Source organism: Lissotriton vulgaris, chromosome 5 (genome assembly GCF_964263255.1).
Source record: "Lissotriton vulgaris chromosome 5, aLisVul1.2, whole genome shotgun sequence".
Classification (NCBI taxonomy): domain Eukaryota; kingdom Metazoa; phylum Chordata; class Amphibia; order Caudata; family Salamandridae; genus Lissotriton; species Lissotriton vulgaris.
Window position 1 is genome coordinate 1,677,934,636 of NC_141693.1, and position 25,811 is coordinate 1,677,960,446.

The 25,811-nt window shown below is 45.9% G+C and overlaps 1 protein-coding gene across 2 annotated transcripts in view; it reads right to left on the reverse strand.

The window, feature by feature from the left end:
* Positions 1-627: 627 nt before the first annotated feature.
* MAP3K3 (mitogen-activated protein kinase kinase kinase 3) overlaps positions 628-25,811 on the reverse strand; it is a 1,347,292-nt gene continuing 1,322,108 nt past the window's right edge. For both annotated transcript variants that reach the window (XM_086923814.1, XM_086923815.1), the window contains exon 16: positions 628-1,566. In XM_086923814.1, the coding sequence (XP_086779940.1) occupies positions 1,338-1,566 (229 nt within the window). In that variant the 3' untranslated portion in view covers positions 628-1,337. The remainder of the gene's footprint in view (positions 1,567-25,811) is intronic.

Below are 25,811 nucleotides of genomic sequence, written 5' to 3' on the forward strand. Positions count from 1 at the left end.
ATTTGAAGAAACTAAAAAAGTCTTGCCAAAATGATTCACAGAAGAGATGAAGAAGAGTTTCTGAACATAATGACAAGAGTTTGAATGTTTAAAATATTTAAAGGCTTTGGAATGCGCTAGCCCAAGTTTCATGGACACAGATATTGGGCATGCAGGTGTGCTGAGGACGAATGAATTAAACATGGAAGTGATGATACCTGTTCATCACGGTTTCAAGTTTCAACCATTTTCCTACTTACAGATTAGGACAGTAACGGACTCACAAACAAATGAATGCAATATACTTCTCAACACTGGGCGGCTGAATTTAGCATCATATCCACAAATGATGGTTAAAGAAAACAAGGAAAGTAGCTCAACTGGTCGCCTCTCAAATGGCTTTAATGGATACATGCCTTTGGAAAGTCACTGAGGCTGCGTAATAGCTTGAGTGTCGACCCTGCAAAAGAAGAACCTAGTACATATCATGATACAGCCTGCAGGGTACCATCTAACTGGAAATCAACACCTACAGAGAATTTTGTTAAGTTACGACTGCAATAGACGAGCAAAAACTGTAAAAAGAGAGGAATAACTTGGTAGGTTTAAAGCCTGCTTCAACCAATCCATCAAGCCTATTCCTCTAGATGAAATAAACATTAATGATTTATTGTTTAAAAAACACACCACATATTTTTTGATACTTATTCTCTAAACATTGCAGATTTGTCTTCAGATGCTGAATACTTATATTAAACCATTTATGAGTAAAAGCAAGGCACAGAAAATGTATGGTTTAAGTTATTTTTCTTTTTTTTAAAGTAGAAATAAATGAACAATGTTGAACAATGTATGGCTTTGATTTTTGCTAACAGAACAATCCAAGGTCAACCGTTTTAGTGCAGCTGGTTGTACTGGATAGCCCCTGAGAAGTGCTAGTGTGCTGCTGCTGGACGTACCAGGAGCTTTCTTCTGGGTTGTCAAACTCTTGAAAGGAATCAACATCACAAAGTTCAAAAGAAAAACAATTGTTGTGCTTTTCAGAATGACATGTATCTTGGATTCAGACTTCAACATGGTACCCAAAGGCACTTCTTTTTAATACCAACAGGTTAGTCACTGTGAATGTTCGATTGAAGTTGAGTGCCCCAATGTCATGAGATGCGCCACTCAATGCTGGCATATACCATGCCTGACAATGCTTTTCTACGTCACACTTCACCAGGATAAGCAACTCCACAATTCTGATTCCTGGGTGTGCAGTGGAGGTATTTTCTTCAAACACGAGTAATCATGTCCTAACGAAATAAAGCACAGCGCACATTGTTTGCAATACAAGTCATTGAGCCAGTACTATTTTAGTATACAGGCTGTGCAAAGCTATGCCTGAGGAGCTCTTCGGCTGATGGTCTCTGTTTAGCTTCTACAAAAATCTGCTTTATGAAGTCTCTACAGTAGTCTGATGTGTTCAGAGGAAGCTGGGGAATGGTCGGCTGTGTGGCGATTTTGAAAATGGCAGCCATGGCTTCATATTCTGCCCAGGGTGGTTTCTCAGTCAGCATCTCAATAACAGTGCAACCCAGGCTCCTGAGAAGTATTTAAAAAGTATGATTAAAGTTACTTCAAAACAAAATAATGAATTAATAACAAGATAAGCATGTCTTTATTTCATTAGAAAGACTGCACGTTCAGAAGAAAAAAAAGCTTACACTTTCTACAAATTTACGACCTGTACATTTCTTATGTTGTCACACGCATAAAATAATTACACAATCAAATGTATCCATAAATTGCATAAAGGTAGGTGAGTATAATAAACTGGCCACAAAACTCATTGCTCAGGACAGGAAACCATTTGGGAAATACATTTGTTGTTCTGCCGTGCAGGGAGGTTTATTTTAGCCTACAGTTGATTTGATAAGTGAAAGGTACAGAAAGGCTTCAGTGACAATGCGCACTGGGGATATAGGTAATGTCTTCTGGCCATTGTTTGCTAATATAAAGATAAAATATGCTAAAAAATTCTCCAATCTCTAAGACACATTATAAGTTATTCATAATACTACAGAATATGGTCCTCATTGTCCAATTGAATACACACAATTACATAAGAGAATAAGCCCACAATTTGAGCAAAACAGACAGCAGCAGGAAAAACTCTACAGCGAATATATGTATTCATATAGAAGCTACGAACTAGTTATATGTGAATCATTATGATTCTTAATATGACAAGTAAAGCGAAAGAGGATGCCGACATTAATGACAATCTCTCTGACAATTTTCACTCAACTGTTTGAAACTTCCATCAATGATGTACCACATATTATGAACAACGGTGACTCGTGTCTGTTAATTCTCTTAGATCTATCCACGGCCTTTGACATGACTATGATCTTTAAATTTGCTCATTAAAACAATGCACTGGTGTTGGAACTGGTGTTTCCTGGTTGGCTGAGGAGGTGCCCAAGCCAGGCAGAACGTACCACTCCTGTCAGGGTTAGGTGATTACACTCACTGTATAACCTGCACTCACCCTTGGGTAGCTTGGCACTAAGGAGTCAGGCTTATTAAAGAGGCAATGTGTAAAGTATTGGCACAGCACTCTCACACAATAAATATGAGAGTCTCAAAAGAGACTACACATGTGATGTATGTAAATAAAGATTGTATTCAACACACATTAATTAACACAACATAAACATCTTGTGGACATAAATCACAATTGGAAATATTACTAGCAGTGCTAGACCCAACAGTGTTAAAACACATAGGTAATATACACGTTTGGGAAAAATCCTATTTTACCCCAGCAGCCTTATGCAGTGCGATTCGCAGTCAGAACTGGGCCCACACTGGCAAAAAAGCACAATTCAAATCCACACACTACTAGGGTGCACCCCAGGTCACAACAATATCAGCAATGTGTAAACACAGGAATTTAAAACACTTTTCAGCAGCACTGTAGTACAAGGTTGCATGGCAAAAAGCCAATGTCTATGCGGAATATTCGTTAGGTAATCAAACAAACCAGTAAAACAACACCGCTGCGCGTTGCAAACATTGTCAAGCTGTTCTCATGCAGCTCATTCTCCCACACTCACAGAGTATTGTAACGTTGTGCAAAGGATATCGGCAAGTCAGCACTGTAATGTGGTGCAAATGATATCTGGCAGGTCAGTTGACAATATGAATGTGGACCCTGTAGCACGATCCCTCCTACAACCCTCAGTTAAACCCCACTACTCTTACCACAGACCCGAGTAAAAAAAAAATCACCTTGAACTCTTCCGGTTTAAGGCTGGAGTCACACTTAATGAGGGGCCCACAGGAGAAGGCTGGAGTAACAACTATCAGTGCAGCCAGGCAACAGTCGACAAATGAGGTGTTGGCGACCACTCAGGAAATTTACCAACCACTCAGGTAGTTCACCCACTTTATATGGAACAGAAAAAGGGCTAGAGGCTGTCCCAGTTCAATCAAGAGGTCCCTCAATTAGCCTTCCCGTACCAGCCCAGTTCTACCAAGGGGGGTCACGCAGTCTCTCGACCCGCTTCTGATAGCTCTCGAAGTGTTCCTCAGCCCAGTCACTTACTCCAATCACCCAGGCCCGATGCGGGCGATACTACTTGGCAACACTAAGTAATCGGGACAGGTGAGGAGATAGCAGTTGATTCGCCTCACTGAGGGCGAGTCGGGGGTCCAGCTTTCCCAGCGCTCCAAGGTAAGTGATGCACAAAGTCTGGTGCACGTTGATCCGAGTTGCACCAGACAATCCGGTCACAATGAACCACAAGTCGGGTTCTCAGAGCCTCCCTGGAAATAAGGCAGAACGTCTGGTGCGCGAGGATCGAAGTCGCACAAGTTACTTACCTTCTGTAATGATATATCTGTAAGAAACATTAGTTAGTTATAGATTCCTTACCTTAGAATTACCCCACGTGTCAGACTGGATCCGGAAAGATTTTTCGTCAGCAGTACCTCTGCGCGTTGGAAGGTGGCGTTGGTCGGCTCTGCTTTCGGCGTCTTGGTTGCCGGGATGATGTCACGGCAGCTACTTAGACGCTGCCCTCGCTTGTTGACGTCAGTTCTGTATACGACTTTCCACGCCAGAAACGCAGAGCCATGCAAGACACTGACCATTGATGCACAAAACTAGGGCCCGGAAAGGATGTCCTTAACCCTAGAAATCAGTTTGCAGAACCGGGAGGATGGGGGGGGCGGTAAGGAATCTATAACTAACAAATGTTTCTTACAGATATATTGAATAGATACCCCAGCAATACCAACCCCGGGGGTGGATCTGCGAACCAAGATCACACCAGAATATCCTGGAGAAAAGAACGGCCAAAGAAGCCGTCTCTCCGGACTTGGCTATCCAGGCAGTAGTGTTTGGTAAACGCGTGCAGTGATGCCCACGTGCCTGCCTGACAGATGTCATTCAGAGGCACTCCTCTTCCCAAGGCAGTAGTGGCTGCCGTCGCCCGACTGGAGGCTCCTTTTTAGCCAGAGAGTAACAAGACTTAATACACAACACGACTCATCGAGAAATGGTGCGTTTGTGTATGGCCCGCCCCTTCGTAGCACTAACGTAGCCAACAAAAAGTTGATCATCCACCCGGAACTGTTTTGTACGACCCAGATAGAAGGAGAGCGTACGCTTTGGGTCCAGACGGTGGAGCCTCTCTTCTTCCTTTGAAGGATGCGGAGGCGGAAAGAAGGTGGGAAAAGTAATGGTCTGCCCGATGTGGAAGGCAGTGACAACCTTAGGAAGAAAGGATGGACTGATCCAAAGAACCACCTTGTCCGGATGGAGAGACAGGAAAGGAGATTTGGAGGAAAGGGCCTGGAGCTCACTCACCTGTCGAGCATAAGTGATGGCTACCACGAAAGTAGTCTCGAGAGTCAAGAGACGTAAAGGACAGTTATGAAGCGGCTCAAAGGGAGCGCACATCAAATAAATCAGCACAAGATTCAAGTCCCACTGAGGCATAACGAATGGAATTGGAGGAAAAAGATGTGTTAAGCCTTTCAAGAGACGGGTAACAACTGGGGACATGAAGAGAGAAGGCTGATCTGGCAGCCGAAGAAAAGCCGAGATTGCAGAAAGGTAGCCCTTGATAGTGCCCAGAACAGAGCCCTAATGGGCTAAAGAGAGAAGGAAGAGTACTTCAGAAAGAGGGGCAGAAAGGGGATCCACAGCCTTTGCTGTGCACCATGCCACAAATTTATTCCACCTGCAGGTGTATACCGTCTTTGTGGGGAGACTCCTGGCTGCCAAGATTACATCACAAACTTCAAGAGGCAAGTCAAATTACATCAACTGCTGCTGCTCAATCTCCACGCAAGGAGGTGGAGGCTGGACAGGTTCGGATGGAGGACAGCCCCTGCTGCTGCGACAGAAGATCTTCCCGAAGAGGCAGTCTGATCAGAGGATCGATGGTCATGTTGAGCAGCTCAGGATACCAGACTCTTTGTGCCCAATCCGGAGCCACAGGAATGACTTTGGCCCGGTTGCGCCTGATTTTCTTCAGCACTCTGGGCAGAAGTGGTATAGGCGGAAAGGTGTACAACAGACCGCAACTCCACTTGCGACGAAAAGCGGCGCCGAGTGAATGGCGCCTTGAAAATTCCAACGCACAGAATTCCTGACATTGAGCATTCTATTCGGTGGCGAATAGATCTAACCAAGGCTCTCCCCACTGTTGAAAGACACCTTGCACCACCTCCGAGTGAAGTCGCCACTGCTGATCCATTATGCACCTGCAGCTGAGTTCGTCCGCCCTGGGGTTCAGTTAACCTGCCAGGTCTTGACCCACCAGGGATATGCCCAGATGTCCCAGTCATGTCCAGACACATAGGGTCCACAACCCCACCCGCCTTGTTTGTTGCAGTACCACATGGCGGTGCAGTTGTCCGTGAATACCTGCACTACTCTTCCCCAGACAGAAGGAAGGAATGCTTTTAGTGCAAGACAGATTGCCCGAAGCTCCAGAAGGTTTATGTGGAGCTTGGACTCAGCCCTCATCCTCCTGGACCTGTCAGCCGCTTTCGACATGGTCTGCCACCGCTCACTAAAAACACGCCTCCAAGAAGCCGGAATCCAGCAGAAGGCCCTGGACTGGACCACGTCCTTCCTCTCCGGCAGAACCCAGAGAGTCCGCCTCCCACCCTTCCGATCCGAAGCCTCCGACATCATCTGCGGCGTTCCCCAGGGCTCATCCCTCAGCCCGACCCTGTTCAACGCCTACATGGCCCCCCTCGCACAAGTGGCCCGCCAGCATGACCTGAACATCATCTCATACGCCGACGACACCCAGCTCATCCTCTCCCTCACCAAGGACCCGCACACTGCCAAAAACAACCTCACAGAGGGAATGAAGGCCGTCGCCGAGTAGATGAGGAGCAGCCGTCTGAAACTGAACTCAGACAAGACGGAGGTCCTCATCATAGGTCCCACCCATCTGCGTGGGACGATTCCTGGTGGCCGACGTCACTGGGAGCAGCTCCAACACCCACGGACCACGCACGCAACCTAGGATTCATCCTCGACTCCTCCCTCTCCATGTAAAAACAGCTCAACGCCATCTCCTCCTCCTGCTACAACACCCTCTGCATGCTTCGCAGGATTTACAAGTGGATCCCGACCGAAACAAGAATAACAGTGACCCAAGCCCTCGTCAGCAGCAGACTGGACTACAGCAATGCACTCTACGCAGGGATCCAGGCCAAACACCTGCGATGACTACAGGCCATCCAAAACGCATCCGCCTGACTGATCCTCAACGTCCCCTGCCACAGCCACACCACCTCCCACCTAAGAGACCTGCACTGGCTCCCCGTTAACAAGAGGATCACCTTCAAGCTCCTCACCCACGCACACAAAGCACTCCACAACACCGGACCAGCCTACCTGAACAACAGACTCAACTTCTACACCCCCGCCAGCCAGCTCCGCTCCACCAGCCTCGCCCTTGCCGCAGTCCCGCGCATCCAACGTACAACCTCCGGCGGCAGATCCTTCTCCTTCCTCGCCGCCAAGACCTGGAATACCCTCCCCACCCATCTGCGGCAGACCCAGGACCTGCTCACCTTCAGGAGGCTCCTCAAGACCTGGCTCTTTGTGCAGTAGCAGCCCCCCCCCATTATCCCCCTCAGCGCCTTGAGACCCTCATGGGTAAATAGCGAGCTTTACAAATTCTTTGATTGATTGACTCCGCCGGAGACCAGAGGCCTCTGATCTCCACCTCTCCCATGTGACCGTCCCATCCCACAAGGGATGCATCTGTCGCCACTGTGTGCTCTGGTTGGGGAAGGGAGAGGGAGCTGCCATTGACTCAATCCTGCTTCGATAGCCACCACTGCAATTGTCGTGCAGTGCCCTCCGAGATCTGGACAAAATCAGCAGATTCTGATGCTGTGCCCACTGGAACTTCTGGTCCCACTGCAGACCCTGCATATGCCACCTGGCATGATCGACCAGCAGGATGCAGGAGGCCAGGAGGCCTAGAAGCCTCAGGATCACCCTGACCGAAACACGGGATAGAGGCTGAAAGATCAGAATCATAGCCCGAATATCCCAGACTTGCTGTTCGGGAGGATAAACCCGAAACTGCGTTGTGTCCAATGAAGAGGAGCTTCTGAGAGGGGTCAGGTGTGAATTTGGCACATTGATGAGAACCCCAGCCAATGCAGGAGGACGGCCGTAGTCTGGAGGTGGGTGACGACTGTCTGGGGCGAGCCCGCCTTCAACAACCAGTCGTCGAGATAGGGTAAGATTGGAACCCTGATCTGCGCAGATGAGTTGCGACCACCGCCATCATTTTCGTGAACACCAGAGGGTCGCTGGTAATGTCAAAGGGGAGCACGGTAAACTGAAAGTACTCATGGCCTACTGTGAACAGAAGGTAACGCCAGTGGGCCGGCAGGACGGGGATGTGAAAATAAGCGTCCGGCAAGTCCAACGCTACCATCCAGTCTCCAGGGTCGAGGGTAGACAAGACCTGAGCCAGGGTCAACATTTTGAACTTCTCCTTCCGGAGGACGCGGTTGACGCCCCTGAGATCCAAGATAGGATGCAGGCCCTTGTCCTTCATGAGCACCAGAAAGTAGTGGGAATAGCAACCACGACCTACTTCTGGGGCAGGAATGCGCTCAATGGCTCCCTTGGCCCAACAGTGCCGTAACTTCCTGTTGGAAAAGGGCCAGATGATCCCCTGACATGCAATGGTACTGGGGTGGCACGGCTGGAGGGATAGTCTTGAAGGGGAGGGAGTAGCTTCTTTGGACTATCTGCAAAACCCACCAGTCCGACGTAGAGGTGTGCCAGTGGAGGAGGTGAAGGCAGATCCTGCCGCCCACTGGCATTTGATATGCCTGAAAGGTCGAACTAGGAGGATTTGGAGGCTGCTGCAGAGGGTGCAGTGGTGGACTGACCCGCACGCTGAACCCCAGAACCACGTTGGTGGTTCCCACATCCCCTGCAGCACTGAAGTTGAACAGCTTGTGGTGGCTGTGGCCTCGAAAGGAACGTGTTGGGGCACCCCTTCAGTAGCCACGAAAAGGGCGAAAGGCAGACAATGCAGGGTGCATAGTGGAGAGGGCCAAGAACTTGGCCGTAGCCCGAGAGTCCTTGAAGCGCTCTAGCGCACTGTCTGCCTTGTCGCCAAAAAGGCGACGGCCATCAAAGGGCATGTCCATCAAAGGGTTCTGGACATTCCCCGAAAAGCCAGTCAATCTCAACCAGGGGTGACGGTGAAGCACCACCGACGTTAAAAAGGTCCTACCCAGTGAGTCACCAGTGTCTAGTCCACAGCAGATGGAGAACTTTGCTGCGTCTCTCCCCTCGGCAACAGCACGGGAGAGCACAGCCCGGGCCACCTCCGGACAGTGATGCAGCACTTTCGCCACCGTATCCCACACGGAGTGGGAATAACTGCCCAAGAGGGATGCAGTGTTTACCGACCGCAGCTCTAAGCTGGAGGAAGAAAACAACTTCTTCCCAAGCTTATCCAGCTTCTTGGATTCCCTGTCCGGTGGTGCGGTAAGAAATGCACTTTGGGACATAGCGGCTTGGACTACCAAGCTCTCGGGGAGCCCCTGTGTTGGGCCTGGGCCTGGTGCCCAAAAGATGTCAGTGAGGGCTTCATTAAACGGCAGCAGGGGTTCCATAGAGCTTGCTGCCGGTTGAAGCACCTCTGTCAGGAGGTTAGTCCTGACTGGCACAGTAGGTAGCTGGAGGTGTAGGGCCTTGGCCGCCCTACGCAACACCACTGCGTAAGACACTCTCTCCTCCGTAGCCACGGTAGGAGGAGACAACATGCCAAGGTCTGGTGAGGTGTCTAGACCACTGGCATGCCCAAGGTCCTCTCTCTCTCCAGTCCTGATCCTACTCCACCTGGGGAGTGAGAGGGTGCTCAGACCCCTCCGAGTCTTCCTCACCCTCCTCTGGCTGCCAAACTGGCTGAAAATGGCCAGGGTGGAATGGAGGCACGACTGGATTTTAACTGAATGATCTGAAAAACATCTCAATAAAGAACTTTTTGGAAAAAGAAACAACATCTGGAAATTCCTCTATGTGTACACATATACTGTCATTCAATTGATCTCTAAAGACTTTGATATTGCTATGTGCGGAACCACTTTGTGTCTCCTCTGAAACATGGCCCAGATCATAAAGATCCCCCCCGGTGCTGTACCCACTGCAGAGCCCTCATATGCTATCTGGATTGCTTGACCAGCAGGATGCAAGAGGTCATCAGTTCCAGCAGCCTCAGATTCATCCTGAGATCGAGGACATAGTTTGAAACCTGAAGATCATAGCCCAGACCCCTGGACTCTCTGCTTTAGGGAATAGGCGTGAATCAACTCCATGTCCAGAATGGCTCTGATGAAAAGAACCGCTTGCGAAGCAGTCAGGTGTGACATGTTGATAGTGAACTCTAATGATCTTAATAGGTTTGCCGGAGATGGGGGACAACTGCCTGAGTTGAGACTGCCTTCAACAGCCACTTGTTGAGGTAGGTGAAGACGTGGCCCTCTAACTCCCGAAGGTGCGCTGCAACCACCAACAACATTCTTCCCGAACACCCTAGAGCGCTGGTGAGGCCAAAGTGGAGCACAGCAAACTGAAAACGCTCCTAACCTACCTTGAACCTCAGGTAATGACTGTGGACCTACACCACAGGGCTGTGGAAATTAGCATCCTGCATGTCTAATGCTACCATTCAGTCTCCAGGGTCGAAGACACAAAACCTGGGCCAGCGTGAGGGTCTTGAATTTGTCCTTCTGCAAGAAGGCACTGAGAGAGCAGGGATCTAAGATGGAACGGAGGCTTCCATCCTTGTACGGCATAAAGATGTTCCGGGAATAACAATCATTACCCACTTCTGGCGTCACCACGCTGTCTATGTCTCCTTTGGCTAAAAGAATCTGCACTTCTTGCTGCAACAGGAACAGATGGGCCTCCATCAGCGAGACTGCTGAACAATTGCGTAACCTACTTGTTTGAAGTTACCCCTGCGACCTCTAGGAGAAAATGTCCGATCCTGCATCCGACAGGATGGCTGTGTGCAGTCAAGGATATGCTAAAGAGGCTTGGTAGCTGTGGTTGCTGGAGGAGTGGAGGTCTGGGTCGCACACTGCCCCTGCTATCCACGTGCTCGATGGGTACTGCAGCCACCAACAAATCGGCGGGGTGGGGGTGTTGTTGCACTGACTAGACCTGTTGGTGATACTGAAATCCTCTACCATAACAAGGAGAGGATGAAATTGATGATACAAGTAACTGGGAGGCGCAGAAGGGCCCATGAAATGCACTATGGCCCTGCTATCTTTAGAGCGCTCCCGAGCCAAATCTGTTTTGTTCCCAAAAATGCAGGAATGGTTGAATGGTATGGCAATGAGAATGAACTGAACAACTCCTGAAAAGCCAGTGGACTGCATCCAGGAATGTCTACGAAGGGCCACACTGGTGGCTATTGCTCTACCAGTGGTTTTCAGCCTGCAGTGTATAGTAAACTTGGCCCTATCGCAGCCGTCCTGCATAACGTGAGAGAGGATAGCACAAGCTTCTTCCAGAACCAATGGCAAAACTTGGGCTAGAGACCCACAGGGCATGAGATTAGTGACCTCGAAGGCAATTGGCATTAACAGAACGAAGAGCCAAGTTGAAAGATGAGAATGCCCTTTTACCACAGATCTCTTTCCTCTTCGATTCCCTGTAAGGAGGAGTTGTCGAGAATGGAATTGGGAAAATCTTGCTGACAAAGCCATTACCACCAAGCTCTTGGAAGTAGGGTCTTAGTTAAGCAAGTCTGCGTTGCCCGGAGCATGGCAATGGCATCTTAAAACCTGCCGATTGACAAAGAACCTGAACATGGCTTACTTAGCCCAGGTTTCCAAAAGTGTGTCTGTTAAAGCCTCCTTTAAAGGCAGAAGGGGTTCATAACTTGTATGGCCAGGCTGAAGCACATGTCAAGACATTGGTCTTTATGTCCTGGGTAGCAATCTGAAGATCAAGAACCTCTGCTGCCCTCTGCACAACCATGGTGACAGAGGTTCTTTTCTCTATGGCAGGTCCTGGAGGTACAAATAAATCAACTGTATGGGAAGGTATTTAGACCACTGGCATCCTGGAGGTCCTCATACCATTTATTCTCCTGATGAACAGGTTACTTACCTTCGGGAATGCTCTTTCTGGAAGAGACTCTAACCACAGATTCTTCACCTTTTGAATATTCCCCCAAGCATCAAACTAGATCTGGAAAATCTTCAGCAAGACCCCTGTGTTACAGCAAGTGGCACTGGTGGCTCACTGTCTACATCGTTCGTGCAGGATGTGACACGCGGGGCATATATAGGTGCCACCCATGAACACTGACACCAGTTTCTTTCAAGGTACTTCCGTAACACGCAGACGTGGGGTGAATTTGATTGGTTGAGACCAGTGTTTAGATTCCCTAATTGGTATCTTATTTATGAAGAGGCCAGTTCACGGAATGGGAAGGGGTGAGGGTTAGTGAGGAATCTTCAGTTAGTCTCTACTAGAAAGATCTATACAGAAAGTAAGTAACTTGTTACTCTGATAAAGACTTCTAACCACAGATCCCTCACCTTTTAAATAGATACCCATGCAATACCACCTAGGTGGTGGGTCCGTGAACTAACTCATACAAAAAAATTCCTGAAGAACTGAGTGGGCAAAGTGCCCTTCCTGGCAGACCTGGTTGACTAAGGCAGCAATAGCGACTCATGAATATATGAAGTGACACCCACATGCCAGTACAACACCTCACACGCCACTGCAGTGGTAGTAGACTTAGCCCTGGTAGTATGAGCTTAAAAGCCCTCACGAGGCTACTTTTTGGCCAATGCATAGCAGAATTTGATGCAGAGTACGATTCAGTGTGAGATGTCCTCTTCTGCACAGCTTTGCCTTTCCTTGCTTCATAACATAACATAACATAACATAACAGGGCATGTTCTATGGCCCTACAATGCTTGAGGTGCTCTAGTGCCAAATCTGTTTTATCTTCAAAAAGACGGGGGTGTCAAATAGCATGTCTACAATACTGGCCTGAACGTCTCCCAAAAAGCCAGTAGATCGCATTCAGGTGTGCCTGCCAATGGCCAAACTGGTGCCTATAGCTCTGTTGAGTAAGTCAGAGGTAATCAGTCTGCAGCGGATGCCGAAATTGCAGTGGCACTGTGTCAGACTCAAAAAGGTGGTAAAGAGGTTGTAGCTCAAATGAACAAGTTACTTATCTTCAGTAATGCCTTATCTGGTACAGACTATCTAGCCACAGATTCCTTACCTTAGAATTATCCTTCGGCGTCAGACTGGATCCAGAAATATTTCATAGTAGTACCCTTGCATGCCGGTAACTGGCGTCTTTTGGCTCCGCGTGGCATCTTTGTCATCATCGGTACTGGAAATGACATTTGCAGTGCCTATATAGGCGCCACCCAGATGCGCTGACATCAGTTACTTTTTGTGACTTTCCACACCAGAAGCGCAAAGCAACAAAGTATACTGACCACAGGTGTGGAAAATAGGGGACCTGAAAGGGAACGTCCTTGTCCCAAGAAATCCATTCACAGAGGTGACGAAATGTGTGGGTTCGGGAGGTATCTGCGGCTAGATCGAGTCTCTACCAGATAAGGCGTTTAGTTTCTAACAGATAAGGCGTTACTGAAGGCAGGTAACTTGTTCATCGGATAGAGACTTTTAGCCACAGATTCCTTACCTTAAAATAGATACCCAAGCAATACCTCTCCAGAGGTGGGTCTGAGGACCAATTTCACACGCAGAAGTCCTGCAGGACTGAACGGCAAAGTGCCCATCCCTATGGCAAACGTGTGCAGGGAAGCCCACATTGCTGCATGGCAGATGTCCAAAGCAGAACTCCACGAGCTAAAGTTCTTGGTCTAAATATTTATATAAAAAGGTAAAAATGTTGTACATTGGTCTCAACTTCATTCATTGAGTGTGTGTGTGTGTCATTTATAGCCTCTGTGAGTACAACAAATGCTTATAACTACCCTCTAATAAGCCTAACTGCTCTCCCACACTACCACAAAAATAGAGTGTTAGTATTATCTATTTTTGCCTCCGTTAATTAGTAAGGATCTCCCTGATCTCTCTGCACAGTGTACCCCATTGTGGTGCACTATAAAAAAAGGTTGGTTTCCTACACTGGTGGATCTGTGGTGGGGTCTACGACTTTGTGTTTGCTGAACCACTCTGACAAAGTGATCACATGAGTGAAGTCACAAATCACTGGAGGGAGGGACTCACAGAACCGCAGTCTTCGGCAAGGTGCCAGAATATGGTAACAGCGGCTGGAACCTTTAGGGCGGTCACATGCCTTTACATGCGACTCACACAAGAGACACTCCCTCCTCGGAGTAAGTTGCATCAATAATAGGAAGGTGAATTGGGCGAACCTATAGATAGGAAAGTGTGGGTGGAGTAAGTGGAAAGGGCATGGAAGAGCACTAGAAATGCTAGGTTGCAATTGGTACATTTCTATGTATTTTACAGAGCTTAACTCACTCCGGGCAAGATTAATACATATTTTAATACGTAAACAGTAGCTTGTCCACGCTGCAACATTGAAGGAGCAGACTTCTTGTATATGTTCTGGAGCTGCCCGAATCTGGGAGACTTTTGGGAGGAGGTAACCACAATCATGGCAGATGTGACCGAAAGAGAGATAGCAGTCGCACCTGTGTTTGCCTGTTACACTGGTTTCCCCACATGGCTAAAAATAAAGTTAAGAGTAGGTTCCAGGACCTAGGCCTGGTCTTAGCAAAAAGGGATATTACCAGCCATTGGAAATCGAGAAGCGGCCCTAACATATTCGGGTGGAAAAAAGAATTGCAGACAGGTTGCAAACAGCCAAAAAAACGGGGAGCAAAAAGATACTGGTGACAGCTAGGGCATGGGCAGCCTTAGTGGAATTGCTAAAGAACCCAGAGAACAAGAGGGGAGAAGACCCAGCAGGAGGGCACCCCCAACAGCAAAGGCTGAACCCCGCACTTTAGACTCCGCTGAATGACTCCACTGAATGACCTTCGAGGGGATAAGTGGATTTTTCACTGAAACCAGCACTCTTCCATAAGAAAAGTACATACGATAGAGTATTGACGGGAGCTACACCAAGATTTTGGAATTTGCTCCCACCGAATTTTAAAAGAATCACAGATGCTCCACGATTCAAAAAGGAGACTAAGTCCTTTCTGATGGGTACATTTCTCCCATAACATTCAACCAGGACTACTAAATCTTTTGAGAAATCTTCAGTCATCCCGGAGATCCTCTTCACTCAGCTGTTCAAGTAAGCTGTTGTGAGCAGGACTATCTTGCTCTTAATAGCAGAACAAAGAATCTGATCACTTCATGAATCAATCTACTGGCATGGATTGTGCTATCTTCATCTAAGGGGTTACAGTTAGTCCCTCGACTACCAACAGTGATGTTGTCTATGGACAGGTACCTCGACCAATCCACAATAATATTTGACTAATCGAGCAATACTATAACCAGTGTGGCTATGTAAGACCGCAAGAGTGGTCTTGGCAGTGGTGGTAACTCCTCAAACTGTTAGGATACCAGCAATGACCCATAATGACAGCTAGGAGAGCAAAGAGTAGGGCATCCCCAGATCTGGTAGATAAGTGATTGGCTACACGTGACACACCTGGGGGTGGGAAGGGTGGGACAAACAGATGGGGGCACTTTACAATGCTGAACAGTGATTCTACGGACTAAAAGTAGAGACCCTGATAAACTGAATACGAGGAAACCTGTAGTACCTTTACTAAGTGGATAGAGGGGATAGAGGTCTTAGGCTACTGGCACTGGCTACTGGCACAATGCTCCAGACTACCTTAGATATGTAACTGCAGTCCATCGAAGAGCACAATTGAATGAACGTAATTTACAATATTGATGTGCCTTGTTGAATGTCTGCTAAAAACTCAACAAAGTATGTTTAAGCATTTTTTTTTAATGAGTAAAGTCACAAATTGCCTTTAGTTAGCTTATATTTTTCAAACTGACTACTTTTCGAACTGCTTAAATAATTTTTAGGACCCTGGTTAGGTCCCTTTCAGTACAACTCTTTTAAAAAAATCTAAACCGTACTATAGTTGGCCAACCAGTGTTAGGTTTTTTCCTCTCTAAAAAGGACTTAATAAAAATAATGAGTGCTAGAAACAGTACCTCAGAAGAGCTGGTACAGGTGGAGGAAGTCAACCTTACACCTTACCTGTCTCTACCAATGCAACAGTTTAGCGTCTAGTGAAAAACCTGTGGCCTCAAGACTGGGTCAAACCCTACCAAATCCCAGCTCCAGGAGCTTTTGACAAAGTATGACGAAGAGCATCCACAGGATGTCACTGATCTTGCAGAAGATCAGAACACAGATAATGGGAGTGACGATTCTAACCTCCAAGACAGAGGAGCACTTCCAGATGACGAACTTGCTCTGGAAAGAATAGCCAGGAGGGTAGCTATAGAAGCTCAACTCCTAGATATAGAAAAAGAGAATAAAGAGGTGGGCCCTGGTAGCAGCACACTGATAATTATGGGGAAATAGGGAGAAAAGTGATTATTTGACCCTAAAATCCCCTAAAAAGGTTGTCCCAAAATTCTTCAAGGGCGATGATATCACCAAGCGGTTCATTGCTTTTGAGAGGATCTGCATTAGCAGACAGGTCAACAGGAAGCTGTGGATTGCTATCCTGAGGAAAATGTTATCAGGAAAATGCAGGGATAGACTCCTGACACTCAGTGAGAAAGATGATGAATTCTATGATCTCATGAAGGGTACCCCGATTGAGGCCTTTGGATTCACCACTGAAGAGTATAGAATGCAGCTCAGGGAGGCTCGAAAAACCGAGAGCCAGATCTGGGTAGATTTTATAGACTACTCAGTGAAATCACTAGGAGGTTGGTTAGCTGGTAACAATATGCATGGCTTTGAAGAGCTTTATAATCTGATAATGAAGGAGCATCTTTTCAGTAATTGTTACCAAGAGAAGTGCCATCAAATCCTGGTAGATCTATGTCTACTTTCTCCTCAAGAGTTGGGGAAGAAGGCAGACTACTAGGTCAAGAAAAGGGTGACCAAAACTACCACTGCTGGGAAAGACCAAAAGAAAGAGGCCAAAACACCCATTGCCGTCCTTAGCTGTCTGGTCCACTAATATGCAAATCTACAGATAGCATCCTGTTATTAATGTGGTTAGGTTGGAGGCTTTGAGAGATACTGGTGCTAGTGCCACAATGGTGACAGGGCAGATGGTGTCCTCTGAACAGTATCTGCCAGGAAGGACCTAACCAGTCACCAAAGCTGACAATGTGATTCAAATCCATCCCATGGCAATGGTGTTCTTTGACTGGGAAGGGGTTGCTGGCAAAAAAGAGGTAGCAGTGTCTTCAATTCCAGTTGACTGCATCTTTGGTAATGATTTGGAGTCCTCAGCCTGGGCTGAGGCAGAACTGACAATCCATGCAGAAATGCTTGGAATCCCACACTGCGTGTGTGTAAAAACCAGAGCGCAGAGCAGATGCCAGAATGAAAAAGAGCTGCTGGAGTCTGGAATAATGGCCCAGCCCTCCAAAAGAAAGACTGGGGGGCCAGCTCTCAATCAGACACCAGACCCTTCTCCTCAGGAGGAAGAAGAGTCAGCCGCAGAGGGAACTGAGCTTTAGGAGTTGGAGCCTTACCAGGCTGAGCTTTTGGTTCATGGGGATCCTCTAGGGTAGAACTATGGCCAGGGAAAGACGACATGCCCCACTCTTGAAAGCCTGTGACAGCAAGCTGCTGCACAGGAAGGTAGTGATTTCAGTGGTTCCCACAGGACCTATCAAGAGGAGGGAATCCTTTACACTGAGGTCAGAGATCCCAAACCTGGTGCTATTAGGACAGCAGTACTGCTTCAGGCATTTAGGGAATTCTTCCTCGCGTTGGCCCATGACATCCCCCTAGCTGAACACCTTGGCCAGACCAAAACCTGGAGTAGGCTAGTCAGCTACTTCTACTGGCCAGGGTAGCACCATAAGGTGAAGGAGTTTTGTAGCATCTCTGCCACCTGTCAAACCAGTGGCAAAACAGGTGGCCACCCAAAGGCCCCCTTAATTCCATTTCCAGTAGTGCGGGTTCCCTTTGAGAGGGTAGGGATTGACATTATTGATCCCCTTGACCCTCCTACAGCATCAGGAACCCAATATATTCTGATGGTAGTGGATCATGCCACCAGGTATCCCGAGGCCATTCCACTTACGACTACCACTGCCTCTGCAGTGGCTTGGCCCATCAATAGTATCTTTACTAGGGTGGGCTTCCCAAAGGTGGTAGTGTCAGACAGAGGTACCAACTTCATGTCTGGCTAACTGTAATTTGTGTGGAAGGAGTGTGGATTGACCTACTGGTTCATTACCCCCTACCATCCCCAGTGTAATGGCATTATTGAAAGATTCGACAAGACCATTAAAGGTAGGATTGGTTGACTCCGTGAAAAACTCAGAAGGAAATGGGATGTCCTACTTCCATGCCTGCTTTTTGCCTACAGGGAAGTGCCACAGAAGGGATTGGGGTTCTCCCCATTTGAACGTCAAGGGACCATTGTGCTATGTGAAGGAGGGATGGGAGAGACCTCCTGTTGAACCTTAACAGGATATAGTGGACTATGTGCTTGGCCTCTGTTCCAGGATGGCTGAATACACGTAGACAGTAAATAAAACACTTGAGACCTGCCAGGAGCTCCAGAAGCAATGGTATGACCAACAGGCTGCGATGGTTGAGTTCCAGACAGGGCATATGGTGTGGGTTCTGGAGCCTGTGGCTCCTAAGTAGGGTGACCATACGTCCAGAGTTTCCCCGGACGGTCCCGATTTTTGGAGCAGTGTCCCGGTACTTTTCTCAATATTAAAGAAATGTCCCCGTTTTTGTTCAGTGTCGGGGTTAAACATAGAAATGTCCTGTTTTTTTACTAGTGTCTCGGTTGAGCATGCGCACTGGTGTAAAATACGTCGTGACGTAGCAGGAAGGGAAATCCTTTGTACGGAGACATTTTATCTCTGGATTTCCCTTCCCTTTGTACAATGCAGCGTCACTGACGTCATCACCGTGCCAGCCATCAGCACAACAGCTGGTTAGAACCACCTATGACGACTCTGCTTTCACCGCCTACATGCAAGATCCATCCAGCAACTAGTGTGACCCTGCTCTGCCTTTAAAGCACGCGAGGGACTGCAATAGAATCCAGCAGCAGTAAAAATTGTAACCAACCTTTGTGACGCCTCCCCAGCCCTACCAGCACTGTCAGGACCCTGCCTCCGCATCAGAGCTGCCTCAGCCAGGATCCTTCTGTAGCCACACACGACTTGCCCTCCCAGCATGCAAGCCCGCAACTAGAGTATTTTATTGGCTGTTTTTAAAAAAGTTCCTTCTCAATGTTATTCCCTTTTTGTCTCCCTTTCCCTTCCTTCTTCCACTTTTCGGCTTTTGGCGTGGGGCAAGGTGAACCTTTTAGCCTTTTTCTTGCAATACACCGCCTTTGACGTTATTAACCCACTCCAGGCTTTTTAGTTGGCATAATTTTACATGTTGGTACTTGTAGTCAAGTTTTTATATTTAGAAAGGTAAAACTACAAGTACCATCTACTTGTACAAAAATGGGAATAATCGTCCATGACTGACTGCGTACTTAGGGCCAGATGTAGGTGGCTTATTACCGGTCGGTAACGGGCGAAATCGGCCGTTAACGACCGGTAATAGACTTTTCCTATGTAGGGGTCATATTTACCGATTCGGTAAATAACAAATCGGTATTTACCGAATCATCATTTACCGATTTGGTAATTACATAATCAGTAAATGAAATGTAGGAAGCACTTCAAACAGTGCTTCTGGGCTTAAAGGATTCGTTATTTACCACCTACTAATAGTTGGTGGTAAATAACGAATTACTATGTAAATGCAAATATGTGCATTTACACCTGTGCCATGTGACAGACATACACGCCCTTAGGGCATGTATGTGTGCCACATGTGCACACAAGCACTAATCAGGGGTGCAGCAGGGTGTCAAAGTGACACCCTGCACCCATGACTATTTCCCTATTTTACCGAATCGGTATTTACCGATTCTTTAATTGACATTCATTCCTATGGGCCTAGGAATGAATGGCAATTACCGAATCGGTAATTACGATTCGGTAATTACCAAATCTTAACGATTCGGTAATTTTTACCGAATTATTACCTACATAGGATTTACAGATTCTAAAATACCGAATCGGTAAATCTTATTTACCTACATCTAGCCCTATATGCCCAAAAGGAGAACACACTGAAATATTAAACCTCCCTCATATTAGCCTACAAAATGGACAGTAAAACCACACGGTGATGACCTTTTCATTAGTTTAGATGCACCAATTTTATGCAAATGCTAATGGGGATGTATAGATCTTAAGTATAGCTTTTTGCGCTTTTTTTGCATTGTGTTCTCGTAATAAAGGGCCCGATGTAGGACACCAAATACCGGTCGGCCGTTACCGACTGGTATTTGGTTTTTTATATGTAGGGGCCGTAAATTTTACAGAATCAGTAAATTTACTGAATCGGTAAATTTACCGAATCGGTAAATCTAGATGTAGGTGGCAATGAAAACAGTGCCACAGGCCCTTAAGAATTCGTTATTTACCATGAAATAATATTTTGTGGTAAATAATGAATTCCAGTGTACATGCACATCTGTGCATGTACGCCTTTGCCATGTGGCACTCATACATGCCCTAAGGGCATGCATGTATGTCACATGGCACACAAGCCAGAAACAGGGGTGCAACAGGGTGTCAAAGTGACACCCTGTCCCCCTTGAAAATTCAGTAATTTCACTGAATCGGTATTTACCGATTCGGTAATTGACATCGATTCCTTTGGGCCTCAAGGCCCATAGCAATCAATGGCAATTACTGAATGGGTAAATACCGATTCGGTAATTACCGAATCATACCGATTTTGTAAAAATTACCGAATTATTTCCTACATCTCATTTACAGAATCTAGAATAGTGAATCGGTAAAATTCGGTAAATGAGATTTACCTACATCGGGCCCAAAGTCCTTGTCTGTGGAAATGGAAATGTTCGAGTAGTGTACCAGGGTGCCAAGACACAGCACTAGTTCTCCTTGGAGGTAGATAAACACAGCTGCCATGAAATAAAGAACTGGAACAAGTGAAACAGGAGCATTTGCCTTAAAACCAGCAACCACTCTAGAAAAGCCCTTTACAGTTTAATCAAGCAAGAAGTAGTTCTTTTTGAGTGGGGGAAATTTCTTCTGTGTTCTGTGTTAGAACTTTTCTAGGCCGGTCTTGTTTGGGAGCGCTGAGAGGGGACAAGCTGCATAAGTGGTTGAAGGGAGTGGAGTCAGGTGTCATGTGTGATGAGTGGTCATGTGGTCAAATTACTGCAGCCTCCAAGCCTGCTCGGATAGTATTTCTGCTACATCTGAAGGCCCTGTGAGACGTGGAAGCAGTGAGATGTCTACGGGTGCCATTGTCGTATGGTGGGACATGGTTGGGGTTGATACACAGGGTCAGAGGTGAGCTCTGCTTGCTGTGACATGCAATACATCTGTGCTGTATTACTCTTCCCTCACTCGCCTTCTGGCATGGGGCGGAGGGGCAAGCTTTTTTGCCATTTTTGCAAGCTAATAGTTTTGAGGCCTGCTTGGCATTATTAATGCAAAACCCCATATCCTATAATGCACATGCTGTTAGTTTAAAAATCCATTGCTGTATGTGCCATACATGTACTGAGGTCAAGTGGCACCTATGAAGTTCATAGAACTCTCTCAGTGCACAGACAAGATTCTCAGAAGTAAGAGTAATTAAATGAATGTATTGACAGGAGACAAACATACTTAATACAAAGTTGCAAAGAGTTTTAATATATAATCACAAATTGCTTCATAACTAATGTTCCCTTCAATAAAAATGTCCCTAAAACATTTACATGTTTTGTATTGCTAACAGTACTTAGAGATTGCAGAAACCTTGTTTTTGAAAAAGGCTTTTTAAAGTAACTTGTAATATATGGATTTTCTCTAGATTGACAAGCAGCAATACTTATTTATTGCATTTTTAATGCAATGCAAATATACATGTGTCCTGCAAAGGGGGAAACCTTTATTTCCTAAATTTTGAAGCTATGAGAGGACTTCTGTGTTCTTATTAGATACAGGACGCCTGTGCAACAATTCCAGATGCTGTATCTCTTCACTGTTTTCTTTCTTTTCTCTGGGCTGTCCTGTGGCAATGACTTTCAAATGTCTCTGTAACCTAATTAAGCAGCCGATACAATATATATATAAAACTATTTGACAGCTGTCATAGACATCGCAAAAGGACTACAGTGACAACTTCCTCCACAGAAAGAGATAATGCATTACAGGCGACAAATCAGAGGTCTTTTATTGGCTGTAACCATTAATTCCATTTCAACAGACTTTCCCTCAACATTTGCTATTGTTGGTGACCACTCATTTTACCTTTGTCACACCCAGCATGGCACAACCAGTGCTGCAATCCCTGGAGTGGCTCACTAACTTTCAGGCCCTGTGTACCATATACTAGGGACTTACAGGTAAATTCGCCTATGCTAATCGGGTATAGCCAATGTAACATACATGTTTTGGGGTCAGGGCACTGGCACAGATGTCTGGTTAGCAGGCTTCAGTGCACTCTCAGAGTTGAAAAACCAGCAGTATCAGTCGAAAATCCTGAAACCTGTGGGTGACCATACAAAAAGTAATTTCCTTACATCTGGCAACTAAAACTCTCAGGGGAAATATAGATAGGACTTTTAAAGACAGGGCAGCCATCTAGTGATAATGAGAACAGCGGCCATCTTGTAATGTCAAAAAGATAATGAAGGCACAACAGCTTGTTGCAGAGGGCTCTGAGTCAGGGGCTATACAGGAAAATGATGGTGTATCAAAATTATGAAAGGCAGGATATCAGAGGACACTAGGAGGGATAACAACTAATATACCAGATACCTTAAAGATGATGCCTAGGGAAAATAGAGATAGGACTTTAAATACAGAGTGGCCATCTTCTAACAGTGACAATGACAGCCAATCTTTACTATCAGAAATTATATAGAATGAAGTCACACCTGTCTGATACAGAGGGCCGTCCTGGCAATTGGAGTGTAGCAAAAACCAGATATCAGTGGACACTGGGGAAGACTAATAACTCAATACCTTGGTTACATAATAGGAATTTCAGGCAGCCAAGTGGGACCAAAAGAAAGGAGGTAAGTCACCCAAGCAAGAAGAACAAATCACTAGAGAAGATGAAGCAGTAAAGGGTAAACCAGTTGGACTATTGGAATCATTGTTCTATTTTCTGGTTATAATAACATGGGCCAGTCCTCCATTGTATTCAGGTCAGAGTTCATGCTGCTGAGGTGTAAAATCCATTTCAGTTCGTCTTCATTCAGCAGTAATGTTCAATCCTAGGTGCCCCGATGACAGAGATTACCATCACAGGTCATCTTCTGTGTATTGTTTTTACAAAAAATGTTCCACTAGTGGTGACCTTGAACCAAATGCTCCTGAGCTTGGCAGATCCTAATTTTATTTTTTCTGAGTGTTTTGCCCAACCTAGATCCAATTGCAAGGGCAAAAAATAACTGGGAGCCCCAAATGAAGAAATATAACCATTGTATGGCAGAAAATGCAAAATCATATCTCATATGGCACCATTTGCATGAAAACAAATGTGAAAACAACCGCAGGAAAAAAGAAGGAATTTCTAAAACAGTAAGGTTTATTAAAAGACTATTTGGGATGAAAATTTAAAGAACTGTAGTGCCGCAAGACACTAAGGCCCAATTTAGTGTTTGGTGGGCAGGGTATTTAAGGCCCTGACCAACAAACCCTCAGTCTGCAGTTCTCATTTAAAATGGGCAGACCATAAGTATTCCGTCAAAGGAGTACCCTGTGGCTCTGTTGATCGAATTCTTTCTCCAGCACCTCGACAGAGAAGGATCTGTAAGAAGGACATTACACCATCCGTCTCATAAAAAGTGAAGAGTGTAATGCTTTTTTTCCCCTGAAGATGACTGCCAAGAAATACCTGGCAGTAAGTGATAGGAAACAAACCATATTAACCTCCACACCCTGAGAGAAAACCTAGTGTGGGCGTTACTAGTTTTTTGGTTTGGAAAAACAAAAAAGTTTAAAAGTCAGATTCAATGGCGGATGTACACCAAACTTCCTGTACATTGAAAGGAACTGCCGTGATGGTGGTTCTTGTCCATGTACAACATTTTCTGCAGAGTTGGGGAAACTCTCTAAATTTGGAATATGGATTACCCTTGGGATTCAAACGCACCCATGATTGATAAGCCTGAATCCAACTGTGAGACATAACAAGTGACAAAGGTGTGACAGAAGGTAAAAAGGTGGGAAGCCACAGCATGAAAATACAGGGGTGAATGAGTGAACCAAGAGGGGAGAAATAGCTGGGGGTATTTACAGGTTTTCTGTGTACCCAAAAAAACAATAGAAATATATTTAAACTTGAAGGCTAATGAGTTTTCAAGTACCGCCACAAGTTGGCAGGAGAGCCAGGAAAGTGACTAATTTGAATGTTGTTTCGTCCTAAGTAATTCAAATCAGAAATGTTGCTATTTTCCCTATTTAGTAGATGTGCCAATAAGTAAGCTATTGAAAGAACAATAGTTACTTACCTGTAATCTGCGGTTCTCCAGTATTGATGTCTTTCATAGATTCACATGCCTGAATCATTCCCCGTCGTCGGAGTGGGAGTCTCACGGTATATAAAAAAGCAATAAATATGCCCATAATAACCAAAAACCTTGGTAACAAGAAACCAGGAAGTAAAGTAGACCAAAGCTACCAAGAAAAAAGTTCCACATGTATGACTATCATAGCCATTATACATAGCCCAAACTACAGCCAATCAGGCGACAGCACCCACCAGACTGTTCTCCTCAAAGGCTCAGGTTCTCATATTTTCTCGCACAAGAGTGTAACCAACAGATAAGAGAATAAAGTAGCCTCTGAGGGGAGGTGGGCGGGTTGCATGTGAATCTATGAAAGACACCAATACTGGCGAACCATAGAACGCAGGTAAGTAACTATTGTTCTTCTCCAGTATTGGGGTGTCTTTCATAGATTCACATGCCTGAATCAGAGTAGATAGCAGTACCCAAGTAATGCTTGAAAGACGCTATTTGTAACATAATTTTGCTCATAGAAAGGCATTTGCGATTATATTACAGAAATGTTAATACGCATAGACATATATGAAAATTTGCAATCACATGACCATGTAGTGAATATAGGCAAGATAATAAGCGTCTGAGAAGCAGTATAGAGGAGGAGGGAAACAGAGGCTCACCTTATCTGAAAAGATTGCAGAGAGCCGCTTGTCCCACTGAAGTATCAGCATGGCTGGCAGCTTCCTAACAGTAATGCTTGGTGAAAGTATGTCTGCTGGACCAAGTTGCTGAAGAGGAACACCAGCGAAAAGAGCAGTCGATTAAGAAACCGCCCTCGTACAGTGTGCTTTTGGAGTTGTCTGCAAAGGTCTTCCAGCTAGTAGATGGCAAAAGTCAATAGCAGCAGAAATCCATCTAGCTATGTTCTGTTTAGACACCGCTTGTCCTTGCCGTATCTTTCAGTAGGCAACAAACAATTGATCAGATTTACGAATGGTAGAGGTCCTTATAAATAGAACTTAAGACATCTTCTAATGTCAAGGGTATACAATACCCTTCTCCGCAGGGGATTGGGGGTTAGGAAAAAGATGTTTTCAAGATGACTGGTTCGTTCAGGTGAAAATCCGAAGGCACTTTAGGCATAAATTTAGGATTTGTACGCAGCACCACAGAATTGGACAGGAATTGCAAGAAAGGTGAATTGACGGGGAAAGCTTGAATGTCACCAACTCTTCTAGATGAAGTCAAAGCTAGCAACAGAGAAATCTTCCAGGATAGAAATTTAAAATCCACTCTGTGAATTGGTTCAAATGGGTGGTGCATGAGCTACGCTAATACCACATTAAAATGCCAGGATGGAGGTGGACGATGTACAGGAGGAAACATTCGGAATAGTCCTTTAAAAAACAGTTGCATTATTCTTGATGAATAAAGAGAATTATACCCATCCTGTCGGAACCTTGAAATGGCTGCCAGAAAGACCTTTAACGTTGCATGAAAGAGGTCTGATCTTGCTAAGTGCAAGAAAAAAGATAATATCTGTTCCGGTGTCGCGTGAA